The sequence below is a fragment of the Numenius arquata genome, chromosome Z (genome assembly GCF_964106895.1).
Source record: "Numenius arquata chromosome Z, bNumArq3.hap1.1, whole genome shotgun sequence".
NCBI lineage: Eukaryota > Metazoa > Chordata > Aves > Charadriiformes > Scolopacidae > Numenius > Numenius arquata.
In genome coordinates, this window is record NC_133616.1 from 20,376,662 (window position 1) to 20,398,082 (window position 21,421).

The 21,421-nt window shown below is 40.6% G+C and overlaps 1 protein-coding gene across 3 annotated transcripts; it reads right to left on the reverse strand.

Moving 5' to 3' along the window:
* Positions 1–690: 690 nt before the first annotated feature.
* MIER3 (MIER family member 3) lies at positions 691–19,467 on the reverse strand. Of its 3 annotated transcripts, none has more exons than XM_074166042.1 (12): positions 19,443–19,467; positions 17,111–17,256; positions 15,043–15,177; positions 13,544–13,664; positions 11,221–11,306; positions 10,968–11,040; positions 8,322–8,473; positions 7,782–7,863; positions 3,377–3,471; positions 1,568–1,695; positions 1,235–1,380; positions 691–1,148 (listed from the first exon to the last, which is right to left on the reverse strand). In XM_074166042.1, exons 2-12 carry the CDS (start codon positions 17,207–17,209, stop codon positions 691–693), a joined length of 1,575 nt encoding a protein of 524 aa, XP_074022143.1. In that variant the 5' UTR covers positions 17,210–17,256; positions 19,443–19,467. The 3 variants fall into 3 exon arrangements, with proteins under 3 accessions (XP_074022143.1, XP_074022144.1, XP_074022142.1); XM_074166043.1 differs by having other exon boundaries at positions 3,377–3,468; positions 19,443–19,464; XM_074166041.1 differs by lacking the exon at positions 19,443–19,467 and having other exon boundaries at positions 17,111–17,278.
* Between the last annotated feature and the right edge of the window lie 1,954 nt (positions 19,468–21,421).

Consider the following 21,421-nt stretch of genomic DNA (forward strand, 5'->3'; position numbering starts at 1 on the left):
TTTAAAGTACACAGGCAGCATAATTACTTCTGCGTAAGGTAGCCATGGCCTATCATTCTGTAACAGCATTGAAGTGTAGGTCTTCACACTTTACTCACATCACGTCCCTTGTGCTAGCTTCCACCAAGATGAACTTGCTGTTTTGTAAACTGAAGTGCTCTAGTTTAGTATCACATGAGAGAAGGTTCCATTTAAAAAACATCCTTGTATGTTTGTGCAGTTTAAATTAAAGAAACCCATCCCTGCCTTTATAGGAAAAAAAAAAAAAAAAAAAATGCTACATTGAGCAGGGATCAGGATCGGTACCTGTAAACATTGTTATTCCACTGCATCCGTTACGGCAAAAGTAACTTAGACTAAAAAGCCACTCCAATCCGTGCAGAACTTCTGTGCTGGTTTTGAAATGGTGGCCTCCGTCTACAGGTTTTAAAAAAATTGAAGCAGAGCTTAAAGCTGCACCACAGAGTTCTCTTAGTCCCAAACTCTGCCAAACATCCTATGACATTTCCACATTTATGGACTGAAAGAAGAAATTACTCTTGATAAATCAAGATATAGTTCTATACATACAAAGACATCACTGATGTCATAAAGTTCAAACTTCCAGTGAAAGACTAAGCAAACCTGATAGCTCCCATCAAGTTTACTACTACTGCATAAAGTACCCACTGTTTGTTTAGCTTTCCACAGTCATTCTGAGTGAAGGGCAGCATGTTGGTGAAGCGTGTGGGTACCGATAAAACCATTTGTCTCACTTGCAGATAGACTGCTGAAGTCAGCCACTGAAACAGCCATTTTGGCACTGGTAATATGGTGTGTGTGGTTCTCGAAGTCCACGCCGAGGTTATTTACAGAGACGTCATTCATGAAAGATTCTGGGACAGCAATTCCCATTTTCAATCTCTTTGCGGGTCGTTCTGTCTCCTCACTGCACATGTTCATTGGGTTTAGCTCTGAGTGATAAAAGCCAGTCTCAAATAAATTAAAACAATCACTTTCACCGTTGCTAGGCAAGTTAAGCAACTCTTCTGTTCCGACAGGCACATGATTAACTGGTGCTCGGGGTAAGCTGTCCATAGGAGGAAAGGCGTCATCCAGGCAATTCACGTCGGAAGTGTGGCAGACTGTAGCTACGCTGTTTGTCAATGCTGGAATAAAGATGAACACAAATGCAAATGAAATAGTTGTTTCCATAGCTACAACAACAAGATTTTTTTTTTTCCCCTTGATTTACCTGTCAACTCATTGGCAGTGATAGAGTTCAGAATGCTTAGCTGTTGATCAGGAATGGTTTCTGTTCGACTATTAGATGTTAAGGCTGAAGAATGCACTGCTCCACCAAGGGCTTCTGCTTCATCTACCAAACGATCCATGTAGTCCCTAAAAGAACATTGCATCCATAACGTATTATTTAACCAGAAAACAAGGATTAAAAACGATGACAGATTTAATTTCAGTTGACACAACCACTGCAGCATTATACTGCAATGGAAGGAAGGAAAATAAAAAAAAATACCTACATTTATGATTAGCAACAGAAAACATATTCCAAGAACGTTTTACTTACGTAACTCCTGGATGATGGTTATATCTCTTCTTTCCAAATCTTGTTTGCTGAGCAAAGTAATCATAACGTTCTGACTTTTTCCACATGTAATAGAAAGCCACACACTCAGCAACTGTTCTGGTTCTTACCTAAAAGGCGGCAAGAAGAATTGACAAGATTAATTCAAAGACTTATGTTTTGTCATCTCCCCAATTCCCATTCCTGCAATATTGTTAGTTTTACTGTTCTAGTATCTGGAACAAAACAATTAAATTAGGAGACTTCAAAGAGATCTACAGTTTCAAGTTAGTATTGCATTTGTTCTACTGTATGCTTTATTGACTTTTTTAAAACTAGACTGAAACTGAATCTACATCTGAAGGATTTATACATATAAACGTATATAACAATTTTGAATCTATATGATAGACTATTAACATGGAAAAAGCTGAGCAAAGTAATGACCTAAGTGAAGCAGAAGATACTTTGGGTACTTATTCGTTTTGGGGAAGTCCAGAACTGTGGAGGCTTTGACAACAGATAATCACAACAGTAAATGCTCGAACAGTAAAATAAAATTGTAGTCTTGTTGAGAAAGTATAAAGGACTCAAAACACTCATTTTGATCTGTTAACTGTTCGTCTCTTTCCCCAAAATGGAGGTTGCTACGTTAAGGCAGATTCTTGGAGAAAAAGTCATTACTTCTATCTATATTCTTATAAATTATATTCATTTTTAGATGCAGAAACATTTCACGTCATCAGCCCACAGTTCCAGCTTAAGTTACACAACTAGAATATACAACTCTATCCAGATACAGTCTGGCAGCAAACTACACTTGAGCTTAATCAAACTTAGAGAAACATCAGAGGCGAATCCAAAATGCCTTGGTGTAGCAGTAAACCTTGCTAGTTTAGACACAAACATATGAGGCATGGGAGGAAATGGAACAGATGCCCATATGCTTGTGTATGAAGTCCCAGTTAACAATGCTTTGCAGTACAGTGACAAGGAACCATCTCTTATGTTAAATTTCTCCATGCACTAAATCTTGTCTAGCTGACAGTTTCCATATTACAAGCAACATTAGCTTATGCTTGGGTCCCAGAACTTTCCCTAAGCTTTCCAGCATTTTACCTACTTGGAAAAAACCCAGTGGATTTCTTAGACAAATTCAGGTCCATAGTGACAGATACATCAATGCATGTACTTTGTTGCATGTTGGAAAAAATATTTCCAAGTTATTTCTTTGCATCTCTGATGAATTACTGTTAGTTGGTAAGGAAACATCCATATTGCCTACTGTTGCTTTTTATTCAAAAGGAAAAAAAAAGGCTTATTCTTCAAGCACAGAGGAGTCAATCTGAAGCCATCCAGATCAAGATTAGAACTCCTGTGCTGGCCAGAAAACAAAGTACCGATGGATGACTACACTTTCTACCAACACAAAGAGCTAAGCAGAGCTAAGCCTGTTTCTGTAAACTTACACCTTCCTGGTGATAAAAATAGGTTAAAGATGCGTTTTCCCCTCCCAGAGCCATGGTATGGAAATACTGTACTTCTAGGAGAGGCACACATTTAAGCTAAATTATAATATAAATGCATAAATGGAAGCAATGTCAACATACGTTGAGTTCAGAGATAATATGTTGACTCATCTTGCAATGCCTAGCTTTTCCAATGACATCTGAGGAAAAATTAGCCAACCTGGTTTTATTATGCTGGCTCTTCTTTCACCCTTCTGCACAGCTTCTGACAAATGTATTGCTTTTACAGATTTTCAGCATCATTTCATCTACTGATTCTTCCATTTAACTGTAAAATACTAACCTTGTTTTTCTGTATGAGATGAAAGTCTTTTCCATAAATCAGAAGTGCATGTTCAAAGCTTCTGCATTCTTCTTCTGTCCATGCTGTCATCTCTTCTAGACAATTACAAAAGTAGCATGATAAACTTGATTGCACTCACTAAACTTTTACAAATAAAATATTTGTTGCTAGCAGATGAATACCCAAATGCATTCTAAAAAAACCCAACAGTTCAGTTATTTAGATCCATGTCATTTCCTGTACTGTACACACATCCTACTTGAAATCTAACATTCTTCTTTATAAAAACTTATAGAAGAGTTTGATTTCTGAAATCTTTTATCCTTGAGGGCAAAGGAAATTCAAAAGATTTGATTTATCATTGCTTACTAAGTTTGTCATCAAAAAGACAAGGGTTGATAACATCACCAAGGTACACGTGAGGCAAATTTTCTGAGTATTTCTTCTTACATAGAATACTAAGAACGGTGGTGGTTGGAAAAAAGAGTGAAGGAACAAGGAATGTTGTGATGGTCACCCCTTCTCTGACTGAACGAGCCGCACTTCGGTTCAGGCATCACCGACAAGTGGAGCTGACCAAGATCAGCCGCTGTGCAAACTGTGAGGACTGTGCTAGGCCTTATACCCTCGGGAACCAAGGAGTCTGGGCCAGGTCGTATCAGGAGCTAACGGCGCCAGCCTGAGCTAGGACTGGACAAAACTCCAACTCCAAACTCCAACACACACACCAAAGGTGGGGCTGACTACCAATCAGTCACTTTAGCTATAATTATCTGCAGAGCCCCCGAGCCCACAGAGCTCTTCTGGACAGCAGCAGGCTCCACAGAGGTGACCTCCCCTAGAGCAGGGAAGGGACATCTCCCAAGGGTACCCCTCGGGGTTGAGATACCCGTTACCCAGCACCTGATGGCTGTAGCAGGGAAAGGACACCTCCCAGGTGTACCCCTTAGGGTTGAGACACCCCTTACCCAGCACCTGATGGCTGCAGCAGGCAAGGGACACCTCCCAAGGGTACCCCTCAGGCTTGAGACACCAGAGTTGAGACACCTTACCCAGCACCTGATGGCTGTAACAAGGTAAGTGAACATATACCATCTGCTACTGACATGTATATATATCAAGCTGTAACTTAATTATTAAAAGCGTAGTAAGTAGTAGAGTGTTTGACCACCGCCTAATTATCAATTATTGTTAAATCACTGTTTGATTACTATTCCGTTATTGCTTAATTAAAATTCAATTAGCAATTATTGACTAATTATCATTTGATCATTTAATCACCTTTTAGTTAACCCCTTAACGATGACTTTTCTTAATAATTCACCTGTGACAAAAATCAGCAGAGTCGGCAGGATGACAGATTCAACCACCGACTACTTAGAGGCATGGAATTAACCCTTCACTGAAATTTTCAGATGATTGGGTGCATGAAAAGCAGGATAATTGGAATAAAAGAACAGTTGAACCTTTTAAGAGGGAAACTGAAAGATGTTAAAGGTAATAATGATAACAAGATGATAAAGAGGTATTTAGGAGCTGCATATAAGTAAGGTGAAGAACATGAAATGAGAATGTTACAAGATGAGGTTGAAAATACAAAGCAACAAGAAATGCTGTTACCTCTGTGAATAGACCAGCTGCTTAAATAACTGGGGGAGGAAAAATAAAAACCCAGGAAGGCAGAGGATAACTAGAACTCATGATAATTCGAGCCCACAACCCCCCCACATCCTGTAAAAATTCAAAAGCTAATCATTTCCCCAGAAGGCTGGGACAGAGATATCTGGGAGGACCCCAGTGAAGAACTTAGCAATGAGAGTTGATTAGATGAACCAGAATTTAAGGTAGCCCCTATTAAAACTGAGGTATGTGACAGACCTCAAGGGGGCAACTGGAGAAATTACCGTAAAGACCACGCCATGGGACCCCTTTCAACTGGGCAATCTGCATGAAAAATATGGGCAGAAGCCTGGTAAAAGCAAGGAGGAGATCATATTACGTTAGGTCATGTTATGTTAGATCAGGATGGTTTTTGGGGACTGTGAGTGTTGTTGAACAAGGGACCATCCCCTAACACTGAACCACACTCTATTACCCGGTGAGAAGCATATTGGGCAGGAGGCAAAGACCCTTGGGATAGAGGGGAGCCCACTGCTATACTGGTAAGATCATTAAGTGAACTTTTTACTGCCATTACAAAAGCAGCCTGCCTTCAGGCTATGAACGATAGAGGTGCACGTGGTGATGACGCTGTCTCTGCCCCTCTAGACAACAAAGCCATGAAAGCACCAATAAGGAGAGACCTGGCTGTTTTAAAATTGTACCTCATTGCAACAAGAGACAAAACATAGAACGTAACAGTCAGGAGGGTCAGGACGGCCAGCCCCGCCTCTGACCCATCCCGACCTGATGCACAGTATTGTAAATCACAGTCGAGAAATAAGGTGGGCTGAATCAACACCCGCAGGACAACTCCGAGCCGATGCAGACAGCAGACTGATCCAGCAAGTAAGGCAGACTCCCCAGGACCCCCAACATTTTCCCTGATCTCATAAAGGCCCTGGTGAGGTAGTGGACCCCTAGAAAAAGCATAATAAGCTGTGGAAGAAAGCCTTAGCACTAGGCATACCTCAGGTAGTCATACAGGACCAACCAACTGGGACTATGCCTAGTCTGATCCAGGCTTTTTGAAGAACAAAAGGAATCAGGGAGTCTGGAACAAAGCAACAACCATCTGCTCCTCATGATCCCACAAATAACCCTTTCAGACTTCTTTAGGAGGGACTGCAAATATTTATTTTTTTAAAAGGTAAAAACTGCAGTTTCTAAAACAGGATTTTAATTTTACAACAACAAATCACTAAAAAAAGACTAAGACTTTTAAAACAAAGTAACTCAAACTATTTGAATTGGTCAGTTTTGTCTCAAGTATTGCTGCTTTCCTATCTTGATTATGGCTTTGGGTCTATATATAATTAAGAAGGGATATTTTAGGCATCTGACATTCACAATAGTGATCCAAAAGCTTCCATTCAGCTGACATTTAAAGACCATGGGGTCAAAAAAACACATTTCAAAACACTCCTGGAAGCAGACACTGGAACCAAGACCTTTCTGCTCCCAGATGAAGGTGATAATCATTCCGCTGCAAGGCCATTTTCTTTCTTTCTCACCCCATTAATTTTGCACTCCTTACTACAAAGTTCTCAAGCTTCAATGAGAAGGAAAGATCCCCATGTAAAGTCTCACTGTTAAGAAATTATCTTGTGAATGGTAGATTTTTAATTCTCATCTTGAGAACAGCAGTGAACGCCAGTGGGTAGAGTAGATCACAGCATAATGGTTACTCTAAGAGACAGGCACTGACACTATTATCACTCTTTACCATTTTTAATGAAGGTATAGTAAGTCCCATCTGACTTGATGCGGTGGGGGAACAGTGCAAGTATTAGTCCTTTGGATAAAATTTTGGGTCCTGAACCACAAATGCGCAGAAGTAATCTTCAATCCCAACACAGGAATCTAAATCCTAGAGAGGTGCAGGATTTAGGATACAACCCTGCAACTGATACTTCCCTACTGTTTAGGTCTACACAAACTCTTCTTGTACATGAGCTTTCTGAAGCGCTGCTCTGATAGTCCTTATTGTTCCCTTTACCTTAGATATGTAGCTTTCACATCACCGCACTTGTAAATACTCAAGTTCCCTTTGGATCCAGTTCTGAGTAGGGGATATCTGCCAGAATATCAACTAATACCAGGGCTCATACTCCATTTCTGATCTATGCAACACGCAAGTTAATATACAGGACAAAGAACTGTCTTTGCTAAATTACAAACTCTGGTTTTCATGTAAGGGTGTAACAAAGTTGGGAACAAACAAGATGGAAGTTTGTTTTCCACTGTAAAGTAAGGCTCTCCACGCTCTACCAAAGACCTATGAAACACCAGAACCAGTTTAGGGCTGGCATAGCACGACGTTAGCACAGTGAGGAAGAGAGCAGGGCTTTTTTTATACAGCCAGCTTTGTTTTCCCGATTTTGGTATAAATGTCCTAAGATTATAATTGATCACAATCTCAAAAAGATTCCATAATATAGGTGAGAACTGCATTATAGGAGCAAAATCAGCACTCCTCCCACTGCCCATCTCACTTTGTGCCATTGTTACAACAGCAATGGAGGAAAGAAGGGAAGGTGAAAAGCTGATCCTCAACTTTTACACAAGCTTTGAACTTCTCTAGCAGGAATTTCCAACTGGCCACCAGCCAGATTACACCTAGTCTGTGCTAAAGACATCACAGAAAGGTACATGCTCATCAGTCTGACTCTTCCTCTAGGATTTTCTACACAACTTTTTTTTTATTCAAACGCGGATTTCTGAAAAACCAAGTACTCTCTCTTACCCTGAGATGCCTTTCCATTTGAGCAGTATCTCTCAATTGCTTCTTTAACATTATGGCTACTTCTAAGAAGTTCATACAGCGCCTATAAAGTAGAAAAAGTCTTTAGAAAGAGTCAAGGTTGGCAAATATCCAATCCATACCTCTAAAACTAGCCTTTCAGTGAGCATATCTAATGTAAAGAAGAGGATTTACCTCTATACATGATGAAAAATTTAAAGTAACAACCAAAAGCAAAACCACCAAAAGTTGAGGCAAGGTTTAATTAAAATGGAAAACTTTATATGCAATTATTAAAAAGCTGGATTTGTCAACAGCACGGCAACCCAAAATACCACAGATCACAACACTGCCAACATTCAAATACTTGTAATTTTAAGCACGTGCTTAAAAAATTACAAGTAAGATCATGACCCCAATAACATCTAATTAAAAAAAATGAAGAAATTGAGTATTGCTGCCTTTGTAATACAAGGCAGAGAAAGAGAACACATGTTAATTACAAAGCAATCTGTCACAAATGGAGCAGGATATAACACATACTTGTTCATTGTCCCGTGTATGTAGACCTTCAGGAATTCTGCCAATCGTTTTTTCATTTCCTGTTCTTAAGGAGGTTTCAAAAAGGTATTCTTTAACTTTACTTTCTGAGATCACATCAGGTTTCCAAAGTAAATGGTCTTCATTTTCATAGGCTGTTAAAACAGAAACCCATTAACGCCAAGTGTGACATTTTTAAGGCTGTAACATTAAAAACTATTTCAGAAAGACAAAGAACAGGAACACAAAAGTAATCAAATCAAGCACCATCATGCCACTGTTAAAATTGCACCTCACTGTTTCCCAAAAGCTTCAGTTAAGGGACAGGCTCTGCAGTCTGGCACGGCAAAGAGATTCTGGTTCCATGAGGATGAGATATGGGATGGAACTCTTGAGACAGAGTCTTTACAGAGGAGCAGCTCGTTGACAGCTAGACAATTCAAGTCAAATTACGTATATCTATTCATCACCTTCATATAAACAAACTAGTAAAACCATTCACAGTTTTATTCAGCTGTTTTCAAAAAATAAACTATAGTTTATGGTAAAAGAGTGTAGGATATAACTTTAATATTTCAAATATTATATGAAAAAAAAAAAAGAGGAGGTGCCAAATCAGTCATTGTCAACTAAAATCTGCCAAAAATTACTTAACAGAATGGAAATCTAATAGGTTTCAATGTGGTAATTTGTTTTTCCACTTACTAACAACTGATTGCTAAGAACTTGCATGCTGCATACTTTACAAGCAATCAGGATGTAGAGTCCTCCTTCATGGTACACTGCAGTCATATATGCACCTCATAAGTACCTTATTTGAAAGACAATCAATTGAAAATACGCAAGAGTTGAACTGAGCTTTGTCAGTCTGTGCACGTTTCAATTCTAGACTAAACTCTGATCAATAGATGCGATCAACATTGCACATAATGTTTCACGTACTCTCTTGGTGATACAAAATCAGAGTTACTCAATTCAAACACACAAGCATAATGGCTATTAGAGCAGAAGAGGGGAAGATTCTCAAATCTCTCACAGAACTCCAGGAAACAACATTAAGCTAAGGTGAGGAATAAAATTACATTTCCTGTGAAAGTTCTGTTATGGCTAAGACCACAGAAAGCTCTCAAACAGACATGTTAGAAGTGTATGGTTTACAGAAGAGCAGAATTTTGCTAGCACAATTCTGGTAACTGGGACTACACAGCAGAAATATAACCCCCTGTTTGCCATCACAAACTCTTCAGGGAGTACAGAGGTGGCTTTCAAAGAATCCTCCACCCCTACAGCCAGGTCCAACCTCCCCAAGCACTGCTGACGCTCAGCTCCAACCTCTGTTATCAACCATGACAACGTAGCGGTTCTTGCTGGAGTCCATGACTGATAATCTCAAGAGGAGCTCCTCAGGCTCTGCAATATGGAGCTACCTCTTTGCTCTTGGCCAAGCCATCAGACAAGAGCCTCACTGGTTCTCCCTAGCACCAGCTCATTTCAGAGAAAGTTGTCAGATTAACCCGTTCCTGGTCATCCTCTGGTTATTGGCACTTCTCTAGCTCTCGGCTGAGGAGAAGTTGAGATGTGTAAATAGTAAAAGGACTACCAAGATAGACCCAGTTCTTACCCCTCCATTTCTTACAACCCATAAGCATCACGCTTGAATCTTAGAAAAGAGGAGACTTCCCTAGGTCTCTCAAGCAACACAAGAGATGTTCACTCGCTAATGCTTCCAGCTCCATTCATACCAAACATTCTTCTTCTCTATTGCAAAGGATCGTTCTTCAAAAAAGCAGTTGGTGATGGTGAGAAGACTTGATATACTTCACTAGAATAATATTCCCATGAAATATTAGAGTTTGAACACAAGTAACTTACAGAACATGGAAAATTTACAGAAAAAAAACCTGAATGCCCTTCATTTATTAGCAGATCCTCCAAATTGTTCCTTAATTTCACAGCTGTTCCACTCATGAGCAAATTTCTTTCGTTATTTGCTCTTGGAATTCCACAGCTATGTGCTATGCTTTTCTCATAGTGGAGGTTTCTACAGACGCAAAATAAAACTCTATTTAATAAGTTCTTATTTCTATTCTAGCACAACTGCAAATTTTAACCTAAATTTAAAATTGGAATACTTAAAACATCATGTTTTTTATAAGACAGTGTAGCAGGACCTACTAGGATCTTCTAGTCATGCCATGGAAATTTAAAATAGTTTATTGCTTTGTTTTCAATATTAATTTTGTCATCCACACTGTTGTGCTTGCCATAAAACAAGCAAAGAAAAAATACTTTTTTGAAGATCTTCAATGTCAACTAAGTAACACACTGATAGCCCAGTTATGATACTCTGATGAAAATACTGTCTTTTAGACCCATAGCTTGTTGCCTCCTAATATTACTAGATACTTGAGAATTAACACTGTAATCCACCCTCTGATGTTTTCTTGAGAATGTCCCCTCAAAGTTGAAGAATCACATTTCTGAGATATAATTATGTGGTTGTGTTACTGCAGTTTTCTAGTGTCTTTTTTAAGGTCTCTGAGACGTTAGCTAAGCCATTGAATTCACCTTCTAAATTTAAGTAACATTTTTCCACCAACTGCTACGTATAAACACAAAATAAAAAGTAAAACAGTCAGAAGAACTTACCCTTTTCATCATCACTGTATCTGCCAAGGTAAGGTGGAATTTCAGCCTGGTACTGTGAACCAACCATTATTTCCTGAAGATGTAACAAAAAGGTAGAGAAAGGTATTAACTTAACTTTTGTACAAAAGCATTAAGATGCCATTAAACTGCGTTTAGTAGAGCATTCCAGAATTAAGGTACTATTTTAGATAAGTACTATAAATCTGAATGCATTTTTCTTAACTTTTTTTTTTTTTGAAGATATAATTCTTACCTTTCTCAAATCTTCAGATGAATTACCATTGTCTGCCTCTACATCTTCACCATCTGATTCCTTATCTCCATCACACGTAGTGTTTGCTTCAGACACAAAGAAGTTTGTTTTTAGCCAGGAAGAATTTTCAGTTCTAACACAGAACTACAAGATACCCTTTACTTTTGAAAGCAGCACTTGTTTTTATTCTGGAAGACAGTTTGTTGATGCACGTTTCTATCAGAAGTCTGTTAATCCACATTTCTATCAAACTAGCATGAAGTCAGAAGGCACTGGTACTTGTACACTGTAGAACTGAAACATTTATCACTACTGCAGCTGAGAAGATCTACCGTATTTGTAACAGTCAAAAGGAAATTAGACCATTTTTTTCATCATTTTTCTCAATAAAGGGATATACCTTACCGAAAAGCTGTGAGAAAACCAGAAAACTTCCAGGGCTATGACTTAGCCTCGGGTTAATCACAAAGTAAAGTAAAGTTGAAGGCATGTCTTTGTTACCTACTAAGACCTTTCATCAGAAGCTTTAATGGGCACTCAAAAGTTTCTTTTAAACAAGGCTTCTTCAGCATGGAGTGAAGATACAGGAGAGCTATATAAAATGGAATCAGCAAAAGACAGCAAAAGACTGCTTACTCATCTTTAATCTTTTTTTGTTTGTTTGTTTCACTCCAAGCAATTCAAACCCGGTACTCCATAGAACAACTCATGTTTTAGAATCTGGAATGCTGTAGTCTTGGGTTCTGAAGTAATTCTATTTTTATAGCTGTATAATCCCCAGCAGAATGAAATCTACAGTTCTGATACAACTAAAGCTACTTTGTATTCTCAAACTTCAGAAATAACATGCTCATAAATAGGGTTGCAATTTTATTTTCATCACAACTAAACAGAATTGTCAATATCAGAGACAATATCCAAGACTGTATGGACGGAGGCTCTTTTTCTGTAGCCGTTACTACAATCACCAGTCTATCTCTTTTTGTTGTTAGAAGTAGCAAGCAAGAAGCTAGCCTGAATGCATGAAATAACAATGTGCCTGGATAATCATAGGCAATTATCTTTCCCAATTAATGCAAATTTAATAAAATAGCTTATATTATCTATTAGACATGTTTATCTTAAAACTTAATGTTATTTGGTATCTGAGAAATGGACAAAGATCAGAAAGAAAGATGAAACTGCCAACAGCACTGACAGAACTGACATCTCCCTCCCTGAAATGGTGGATTTGATCCTAAAACATCCAGCCAAAAGTACTAATAGAGAAAGCAACATTCTGAGAGAAAACCATGGTAGCAGAAAACAAAGATGACTGTTTCTTAATCTTTAGTAAGGTGAAGGGCTAATTATTTTTTTTTTATAAAGTTGCCACACTTTCAGTGTCACATTCATTAACAGTTCACAAGCAATGTTTAAATGGCAGCAATCTTGGGGTTTGCTTAACTGAAAAAAGGGCATTACAAATTTTAAGGGTTTTGTATTTGTCTTTCAATAAAAACGTCTTGTATTTATTACACAACTGGCATCATGCAAAGGGCTACACGTGCTGGTAACTGAAGCTGCACATCCCCTTTACCATCCCCCTTCTCTAGAGGAATGAAATCCCCCAGAAATAGCTTAAGATACTTGCCAAATTAAAACTGTGATAAAAATCCTCCACATCGCTCTAACTCTAGTACACCAGTGAGCAAGTCTGCTGCAACAGGCAATGAGGAGTATCTCGTCCAGGTTGGGTAACTGAAACACTGGTTCTCAGATCTTTCCTGCAACAGCTCCATAGGTAGTGAAATTTTGGTGGTCATGGGTTTACAGGCCCCATCCCATAAAAAACCACTTTGGCTCACCCCATTAAGTCCTATGGAAAAATGCTGAATGTGTGAAGGGAAATAATCACAAAGAAACCGCATCCCAGTTCACATCCACAGGCTGTATGGGGTCATCACTGGCTTAAAAGCAGCAGCAAAAATTTTAGTAGAGAAACACTAATTTAAAAGAATGGGTTACATATTCATGTAATTCACTAACAAATTGAAAATCATGAAGGGTGTTCCTCAATACCACATTAACTATGAATTATGAAGTTATTGTATTTGTAGATAAATTAAATTTTACTTGTGCTTTGAGCACAGTACCAAATATAAGTCTTTTAGGTAATCAGTAATTCTAACCAAAGACAACATTCACGTACAACATCCTGCAAAGCACTGTTTCTCAATTCTCAGTGAAGTCAGAACTACTCCGCAATGTTGATATTTTAAGCTAGGAAGCTATATATAATGCTAAAACTATTTGAGTGCTATTGTAAAATTATGTTTCCTACATCTTAATGGCCGAGGAAAGAAGTCAGTAGCCTCATGGGAAGTAACTGATGGTGTCAAGTCATCAGCAGAGGACTGTGTTTCTTCATCATCACCCGACAAGAGGTCTTTAGCAATTTCCTCCTATATCATTAAAATAAATAAAAAAATAACACGTCAGACTGACTATTAAGTACAGACTGGTGAGCATTTAGATCCAGCAAACTGTTAAGTCTCATTAATTAAAATAATTTATTTTACCATAAATAAAATCAGCAGACCATGATCTGTTAATTAAAAAGCTAGTTTGCTCCTCCTTAACCTAAGAACATTTCAGACTTGAACACAGGAGTTCATTTCCCCTTTGTCTTCTATTAAAATCAACACACAACAAGTAACTTCTGCAACCATCAATCTCTGATGTTCTTCCAAATCCTTCCAATGAAAAATGCGAGTGGAAACTGCCTCGAAACTTTAGAATTCTGTCATTCTTTGCACCACAGATATACCGAAGCTTTTAAAAGCCGCTACCCCTTACGCTGGGGGGGAAAGCTGGGCAATTTTGTAGACTTTTTCTGAGGACAGTACCAGATAATAGACAACCTGTTATCTTCCCAAAACACACACAAAAAATTAATATTTTTGTAGGTTTAAAAAAAAAAAAAAAAGATACTAAGCAAGAAAAAGCACATTCCCTCCACTAGCAGAGATGTTTGAACCCCTCCGTATTAGAGGTTAGGAAGGGAAAGAACTGTGTTAGACAACAAGCTGACTACATTTTTGTAGCCTCAACACAGTCGTGAATCCTAATGAGAATCAGATGTGCAGAGCCATCATTATAGCCTACTTTCTGTGGAGTTTACCATTACATCATACTCACAGAAAGTTAAAAAAAAAAGACATATACTTACTACCTACATACTTTATAATCCAAACTACTAGCTGCATATGCTTTATAGCCAAAAATCACATTAAAATCTCAGAATTCAAAGTTAGCTTGCAAATCACAAAACCTCAAGTTTCAGGTTTTTACATCAGCAATGCAACACATAAAGTCACTGTACATAAACAACCTCTCTCTCACTCTCCAAAGTTGACACCTTTCCAAACGATACACATTTGAAAGCAACATTCCAAAGCATTCAGGAGTTCATTCCTGATACTTGACATGTGTATTGGAAGCCAGAATTATAATTTCCGGACGTTGCATACATTACCAAAAAATCCCAATTCTATTAAAAATAACCCCACTTTTTTAAAGTTCTTTGGGTGTGTTTTAGAAGACCTGTTAACTTATTCATTTCTCATTTGTAGTAATATAGTGCTGTTGAAGTTGCTATGCATTTGTAAATGTGATAATTAGAATCAGATCCTCAATATCCTTGAAAAAGAATGAATTCAGAATAATATTGTATAACAAAGATAAATATTTCGCAACATCAAGAGATAGTGAAATATAATTTAAGGTCACCTGGATTTCTGCTTTTAAACCATAATACAGGAGAAAACGGTTCTGACTTACTTTATCTAGAGTCATATCTGGAAGTTCATCTGCAAGTTCACTTGGAGAGCTATCCGCACTGGAACCTGCCATAACTGGAATCGTGGGTTCATAGCCATAGAATGCCAGTAAATCTTCCAACGGCATGTTTCCTTCCTAATACAAGAGGATTTACAAACATTTCAACGTATTGCCAAATACTTGTAACAGTTCAGGCCTAAAAGGATACGACATATTTTGAAGAACAAAAGCAAAAAAAAAAAAAAAAAAAACAAAACAAACAAACCAAGAAAAACTTAATTGAAAGCAGGAATCTTGATTAAGGATTTAAAATATTTTCAGGCACAGAACTGAAATAATTCAAAACCATGTCTCTTGGCATATGATGAAGTCCCATGAAGCTACTGAAGAAAACCATTTACTGGATGGAACTCAAGAGTAATTATTAAAAATTCACTCCTTATCTGATTCATACTGAAGCGCATGATTTGCCGGTATTTCCTCAAGACAGAAGATATCCTAGAAACACTAACAACCTCCCTACAAGACAGAAATGCAAAAAACCTTGAAGACTTTAGTCCTACATAGTTACAGATGCAAGTGTGCAAAACCCCACAGAAGTAAACAAATGTAGCAAGCTTTAAGCCCTCCATTCCCATCTCCAGCACAATATTTTATGACCACTGACAAGTTCATAGGAGGAGAAAGACAGCTAATGATACAGAAGGCAAAAATCAAGAGAAAGGCTTGATTTTTAACTTGTTTTTTCCAAGAGCTTTTAATCAAGTGATTTTAGTAAGTATCCTCATACTTGCATCCTAGTACAATTAATAAAACAATAAAGAGTGGAAATTTTTCTAGTTACCTGATTCAAGCTATCAAGATGTTAGAAATATTTTCCAATATTTATACCTTTAAAAGTTATATTACCTTTAAAAATTTCTTGTTGAACTCATACACTGATTAAATTACTTGTTTTCTTTAGTCAGCTAAGGTCTTAGTCCTGCAAAGACTTTTCACAATGGGTAAACGTAAATTCATGTCCAAGTCTTTCCAGGATCGGGACCTAAAGTAATAAAGTGTTTAAGATGAGTGGCTCTCAGTTCTTCTATTACAGAAGCAATAAGGTAATTCTGGGGAGTAACGAGTCCATTTTAACCACCAGCCCTGGCAAGCTGCTTCACTATTATAATTGCAAGCTCATAATCAGCAAAAATGTAATGGTAGCAGGACAAGAAACAAAAAATAATCAGAAGTATAATCACTATCAACTCCACATTTAGAAAAATCTGTTTTCACATGAGCTACAAAAACACCACCTCATATTTGATACTAAAAATTACACCTTACTTTGTTGACCAAAATCTGCAGTTATGCTGAGTGGTGTAAGTGGGTCACTGAACAGTAATGGAAGCAACATCAATTTGTGGGTGTTCAGCATTCAGCAGGCATTTAAAACGGGTGATGCACTGCCACAGATGAACAAGAGGTGAAAATAGGAAAAACATATAATTAAAGACTGCAAAATGGAATAGAAAAAGCCAAGGAGCATGCTGGTCATTTTGCATCCCCACCAAATGCCAAACTGATGAAAACTCAGACGTAGAACTACCACTTACATCGCAAATGAATGCGATCCATCACGCCTAACACAGGACTGTTTGTTTGCACACTGGAAAAGCAAAACCTGACCAACAGAATGAAATACACCTAGCTGTCGCTTAACAGTATGCAGAGTGTACAGTTTCAACTTATATCCAGCTTGTAAGGCTGAGAAGTGATAGGTGACATTAGATGATAGGACTCTAAAACCTGCTTCAGTGAATTCTCTACCAAAGTTGAAAGGACCACTAAATGAAAAAGAAGAATGTGAACTTAACACCAATATCTTTTGAGACGCTAAGATCAGCCTTTTTGTGAGGATGCACTGCTATATCCTAATCAAACCCGATTTCTTTTTTTAAACAAGCTGCAAAAGCACGTTGCAGGAAACTGCATTACACAATACAAACTGAAGAACCAGTTGAGTGTTCTTTTCTCTACAAAAGGTACATGTATGGACATTTACAAGAGAGAGAGTCACTCTTACCTTTTCTAAATCTTCAATTTCAGAGCTGAAATTTTTGCTTTCTTCCATCATTTCCTCTTCTTCAAGAGTTCGCTCATCATCATAATCATGTACCAGCATTTCAGCAGATGGGTCAAAGTCATGATCCTCAGACGATAAGGAGCCAACTATCAAAAACACCTGAGTCATTTTTTTTTTCCCATACCAATATATGAAATTACATCACAGAAAAAAATACAGTTGCATGAATTCTTTTACATACAGGGTCAGAACTCTCAATGGAATCACTGGAACAAATTCCTAACTACTTGACAACTTCAGCTGTTTCAGCTGGCCCTCCCTTCTGGTATTTGCAAGTAATAGGTGCAGTTTTCTCTCTTGCAGTATAAAGTACTTGGGAGAAGTATCTAAATTACCAAAACAAAGTTTCAGAAAGTACAATCCCAAATTAATATTTTACTGACTAAAAATTTGTTCAAAACATCCTTGAAATCATCATTAAGGTACAAAGCACATGTCATAATATTTCAAATACTGCAAGACTGTGATTTATAGACTTTGATTCTATGTATGTGATTAATACGGTAACAAGCACAGTTTTTCACTGATAAACAGCTAACTTAAGTTACGGATCAGCTTCCTACTAACAGTAAAATAAACAATGAGACTCACTTCAAATTAGTTTAAGCCTTACAGATGGTTCTTTTATTAAAACAAATTTCATTCTTAGCACTTGGTCTAGAAAGGAAGAATAAATATAGCAGAGTTTCAAGGAATATTGAGGAAAATATACTGGAAATAACCAAATGCTTCTAATGGATCACATTAATCAATAAGCCATTGTGACGGCTCTGTGGTCCAACAGACACTTTTTCATTACTCAAGAGTATAATCACAGTCATCAAAAAAGTAGTTATTATTTTAAGTGCATTTAGTCAACTGTTAGAAAGGTCATCATTAGATTCAACAAGTTTTAAGGATGCAAATATCCTGCACCGCAAAGTCAGTGTTCTACAGTGAAAATCACTGAATTACAGGGTTGTTTTGTTCTTTAACATTTACTTTCTTACGGCTTTCAGGATGGAGAAAAGAAACAGATTAGGATATTTCCCTTTCACTTCTGGTTTCTCCTTCTAGTTTTTAAGTACTAGTGCTTTGTTGTAATCCTTGGCTTACAAGCCACAAAGACAAGGTTTATTAAGAATTATTTCCACGTAAGAACTTCTTCAGTAGTTTTGAAGGAAGCAACTACAGATTTTCAATCCTCTTCAAGCAAATAAAGCAGCATCCCTCTTTGCACTGCTTCCACCCTTGAAAGACAATTGTTTACACTAACACTTCTGAGTTTTAAGGCATCTAACTAATTTCTCAGCATTTATGCTAAGTGTTCATTCCTTATATGCAGGTAATTGAAGTAAGCTTTGTCTATCTCGTGTAAGACAATACTTTGAAAGTTCATAATATCATACTGTAGAGAACATTCACGCCAAAAATGTGTTTTATCCACATGCTAGTCATATTATGGTCTCATAGAACTTTCAGTATAGATGATAACACTACTCCAATTACAATAATGCCATTACGTACTGAATTTTCCTGCTGTTGGCCATCACATCCTGATCCAGTTTTAAGGAAGTGTCAACTGCCTTAATTTAATATATATTTATATATATGTGTGCTCAAGATCACCACTTCTAATTGCTGCTCTAACTTATTTTACTTTTGGGTAACTCGAGTGGAAGTTCTATTCCACCCCCATACTTTAGATAAACAAGTCCCACTTCTTTAGTAGCTCTAAGTGTTCAATATGCCATTTAAAATATTTAAAATCATATTAAAAAATACAATCTCAATAAGAGTAGTTAGAAAAGATGACAAACAGCCAATACAGACAGCAGGTACCCAGAAGCAAATACATTCCCCAAACACTTCTACAAGAGTAGCCCTGCTGATGTTAACTATGCTTGCTTGTGTAAAGTATTCCAAAGAACGTTAACAGCAGTTAAAGCCTTAAAAATTACTTATCTTTATGTTTTCAAACATTTTTTGTTATTATCAAGAAGTCAAAAATTTACACAAGCCCGTAGTTATCAGCAACAAGAGAAGCAGGCTCACTCCAGGCTATACAGCTTTACTGAGATGTTGACTTAAAAGTGCTAAGAAACTTTATTTTCATTTTGGGTGCCAAGCAGCCAAATACTAACTGCAACCGGAGTAAAGGGAAAGACTCCACAGCGCACATCTCGTCTTAAAAATCTGGCAGGCGTTAGCAAAAGCTACGAGGGGATAAATTTGGGAAGAAGCAAGAAAGAGAGCGCAGCGGGCCGGGTGCCGGAGGTGGGAGAGGACGAACCTGGGCTCGAACTCCCAAAAGAAGCCTGCGGAAAGAAGAGAGGGCAAGGTGAGAGCGGGCTCCCTCCGGCCCGGCAGCAAGCAGGGGCCATCATTTCACCTTCCCCCACCGCTGCCCCTTCCCCCGCCGCCCCCTTCGGCGCCGCTCCCCGCCGGCCTCGGCTCCTGCGTCCCGCTCTGTTGGCCCCTCCATCCCCTTCACTCGCTCCCATCCCTCCTTCCCTCGCTCGCTCCCCGCCTGCCGCTCTCCTTCCCTCCTCCTCCGGTGCCAGAAGCCCCCCAAAAGCCGAACCCGGCCCGGCCGGCGCTCCCGCTCCCCCCGGCCCGGGCCAGGCGGGACATGACAGGGGCCGGCAACGGCAGAGGCAGCCGGACCGGCCGCCGCCTCTTCTCCACTCCCAGCCCGGGGCTCGCTCCTCCTCTCTCCCTCCGAGCGTTCTTCCATCGCCCGCGCTGCAGCGGCCCCGCCGCCGCCGGCCCGACCCGCATCCCCCGGGGCCCGGCCCGCCGGCCGCGCCCCCCTCAGCGCCCGGCCGCGGCCTGTCGGCCGCCGGCGGGCTGCGAACCCGGCACCCGCGCTGCGCGGCGCCCGCCGTGCGGCCTAGTCGCGCAGGCTCCCGCTGCCCCGGCGGCTCCGCCGGCCGCCCCTCCGGCCATCTCTCCCTCTCCGGGCCGCTCCGGAGGCGCCTTACGGGGATGTGGAGGCGGGCGCGGGGGCCCTGCCGGCGGCGGGGCTCCGCTGGGAGCCGGCCGAACCCCGGCGCCCCAGCCCGCTTTCCCCGCTCACCTCCGCCATATTGGGACGATCGGGCTGAGGAGCAGCGCTGCGCCAAGTGCCCGGATGGGGCCGCTAAGCCAATGGCAGCCGGCAGAGCCCCAGCCGGAGCCGGCCGGGGAGGGAACGGAGGGGCCGGCGGGACCGGGCTGGGGTGGAGGAGGCGGCGCCGGGGCAGGGGCAGCGCCGGGACCCCACCTCCGCCGGCACCGCGGCCTCCCGCCCCGGCCGGCGAGAGCGCTCCGCCCGCCCCGATCCGCCGCGCCCCGCCCGGAGAGGGCGCTCAGCGCTCGCCGTCGAACCGGGGCCCGGAGGGGCGCGGCGCAGGCCGCCGCCCTCCACCCGCCCCGCCCGGGAAAGCCGGTGCCGGCAGAGGCTGCCCGCCGCGCGGCGAAGCGGTGGGGACCCTCGCCGTGCTGCCTCAGGGGCCCCCAGGCCGGGTGAGGCGGGCGCCCCCCGCCGGGGTCGGCCTGTTGCTGACTGCCCCGGGGCTTTGCCGTCCTGTCCCGCGGCCGGCGTCGGGGAGCGGTGCCCGGCTGTGCCACCTGGGCTTCGCCCGGTGTCGAGCCCCTTGCTCGGTGCCGGTGTGGAGGAGGCGGGCCGGCAGCCACACTGGCGCCCGACACCCCAGCTGTCCCGAGCAGGCAAGGAAACGTCAAAGCCCTTCACACCTTCCCGTTGTCGGCTGCCTGCTGGGGCTCGGACAGAGAAAGTGAAATTTCCAGTGGGTCTTGCTGTCTAGAAGTTGAGGTGTTTTACGTACAAGTAATACTTATTCCGTTTTTAGTGGTATTTTTTTGTCCCAGTACACACGAGGCGGGAATCGGGGTGTTTCCAGCTTGATTTCTTCATCCCAGGCTATAAAGACACACATGCTTTTAATTTTGGGGTGTTATGATTTGAGAAACCCACAACAATTTATTGTCGTTGGGACAACTATTCTATCATCCGATGACCCCTCCCCACCCCAGAATGGGAACTGGGAAAAACAAGGGAACCCGAGGATTGACATATAAACAGATTTAATAGAATAAGACTAGATCATTAACATTAATAACACTAAAGAACCAATATTGGTCCCGACACCGATATAAAATACACAAGGATCATACTCATCCCACTCTATCAGCATGGAGCTGTGCACTCCTGCCCATGGACAGCAAATGTTGGACGCTGTGAGCACTGCGGCTTCTGGGAGGGAGGGA

Excerpts from the sequence above, each read along its gene's own strand:
- MIER3 (XM_074166041.1), bottom strand. The coding sequence starts at position 17,278 with ATGACTCAGGTGTTTTTGATAGTTGGCTCCTTATCGTCTGAGGATCAT. Across the intron at positions 11,307-13,543 it reads CTTTCCTCGGCCATTAAGAT|CAAACACTACGTGTGATGGA; the intron begins GTAGGAAACATA and ends TTGTGTCTGAAG. Across the intron at positions 1,149-1,234 it reads CACTGCCAATGAGTTGACAG|CATTGACAAACAGCGTAGCT; the intron begins GTAAATCAAGGG and ends TCTTTATTCCAG.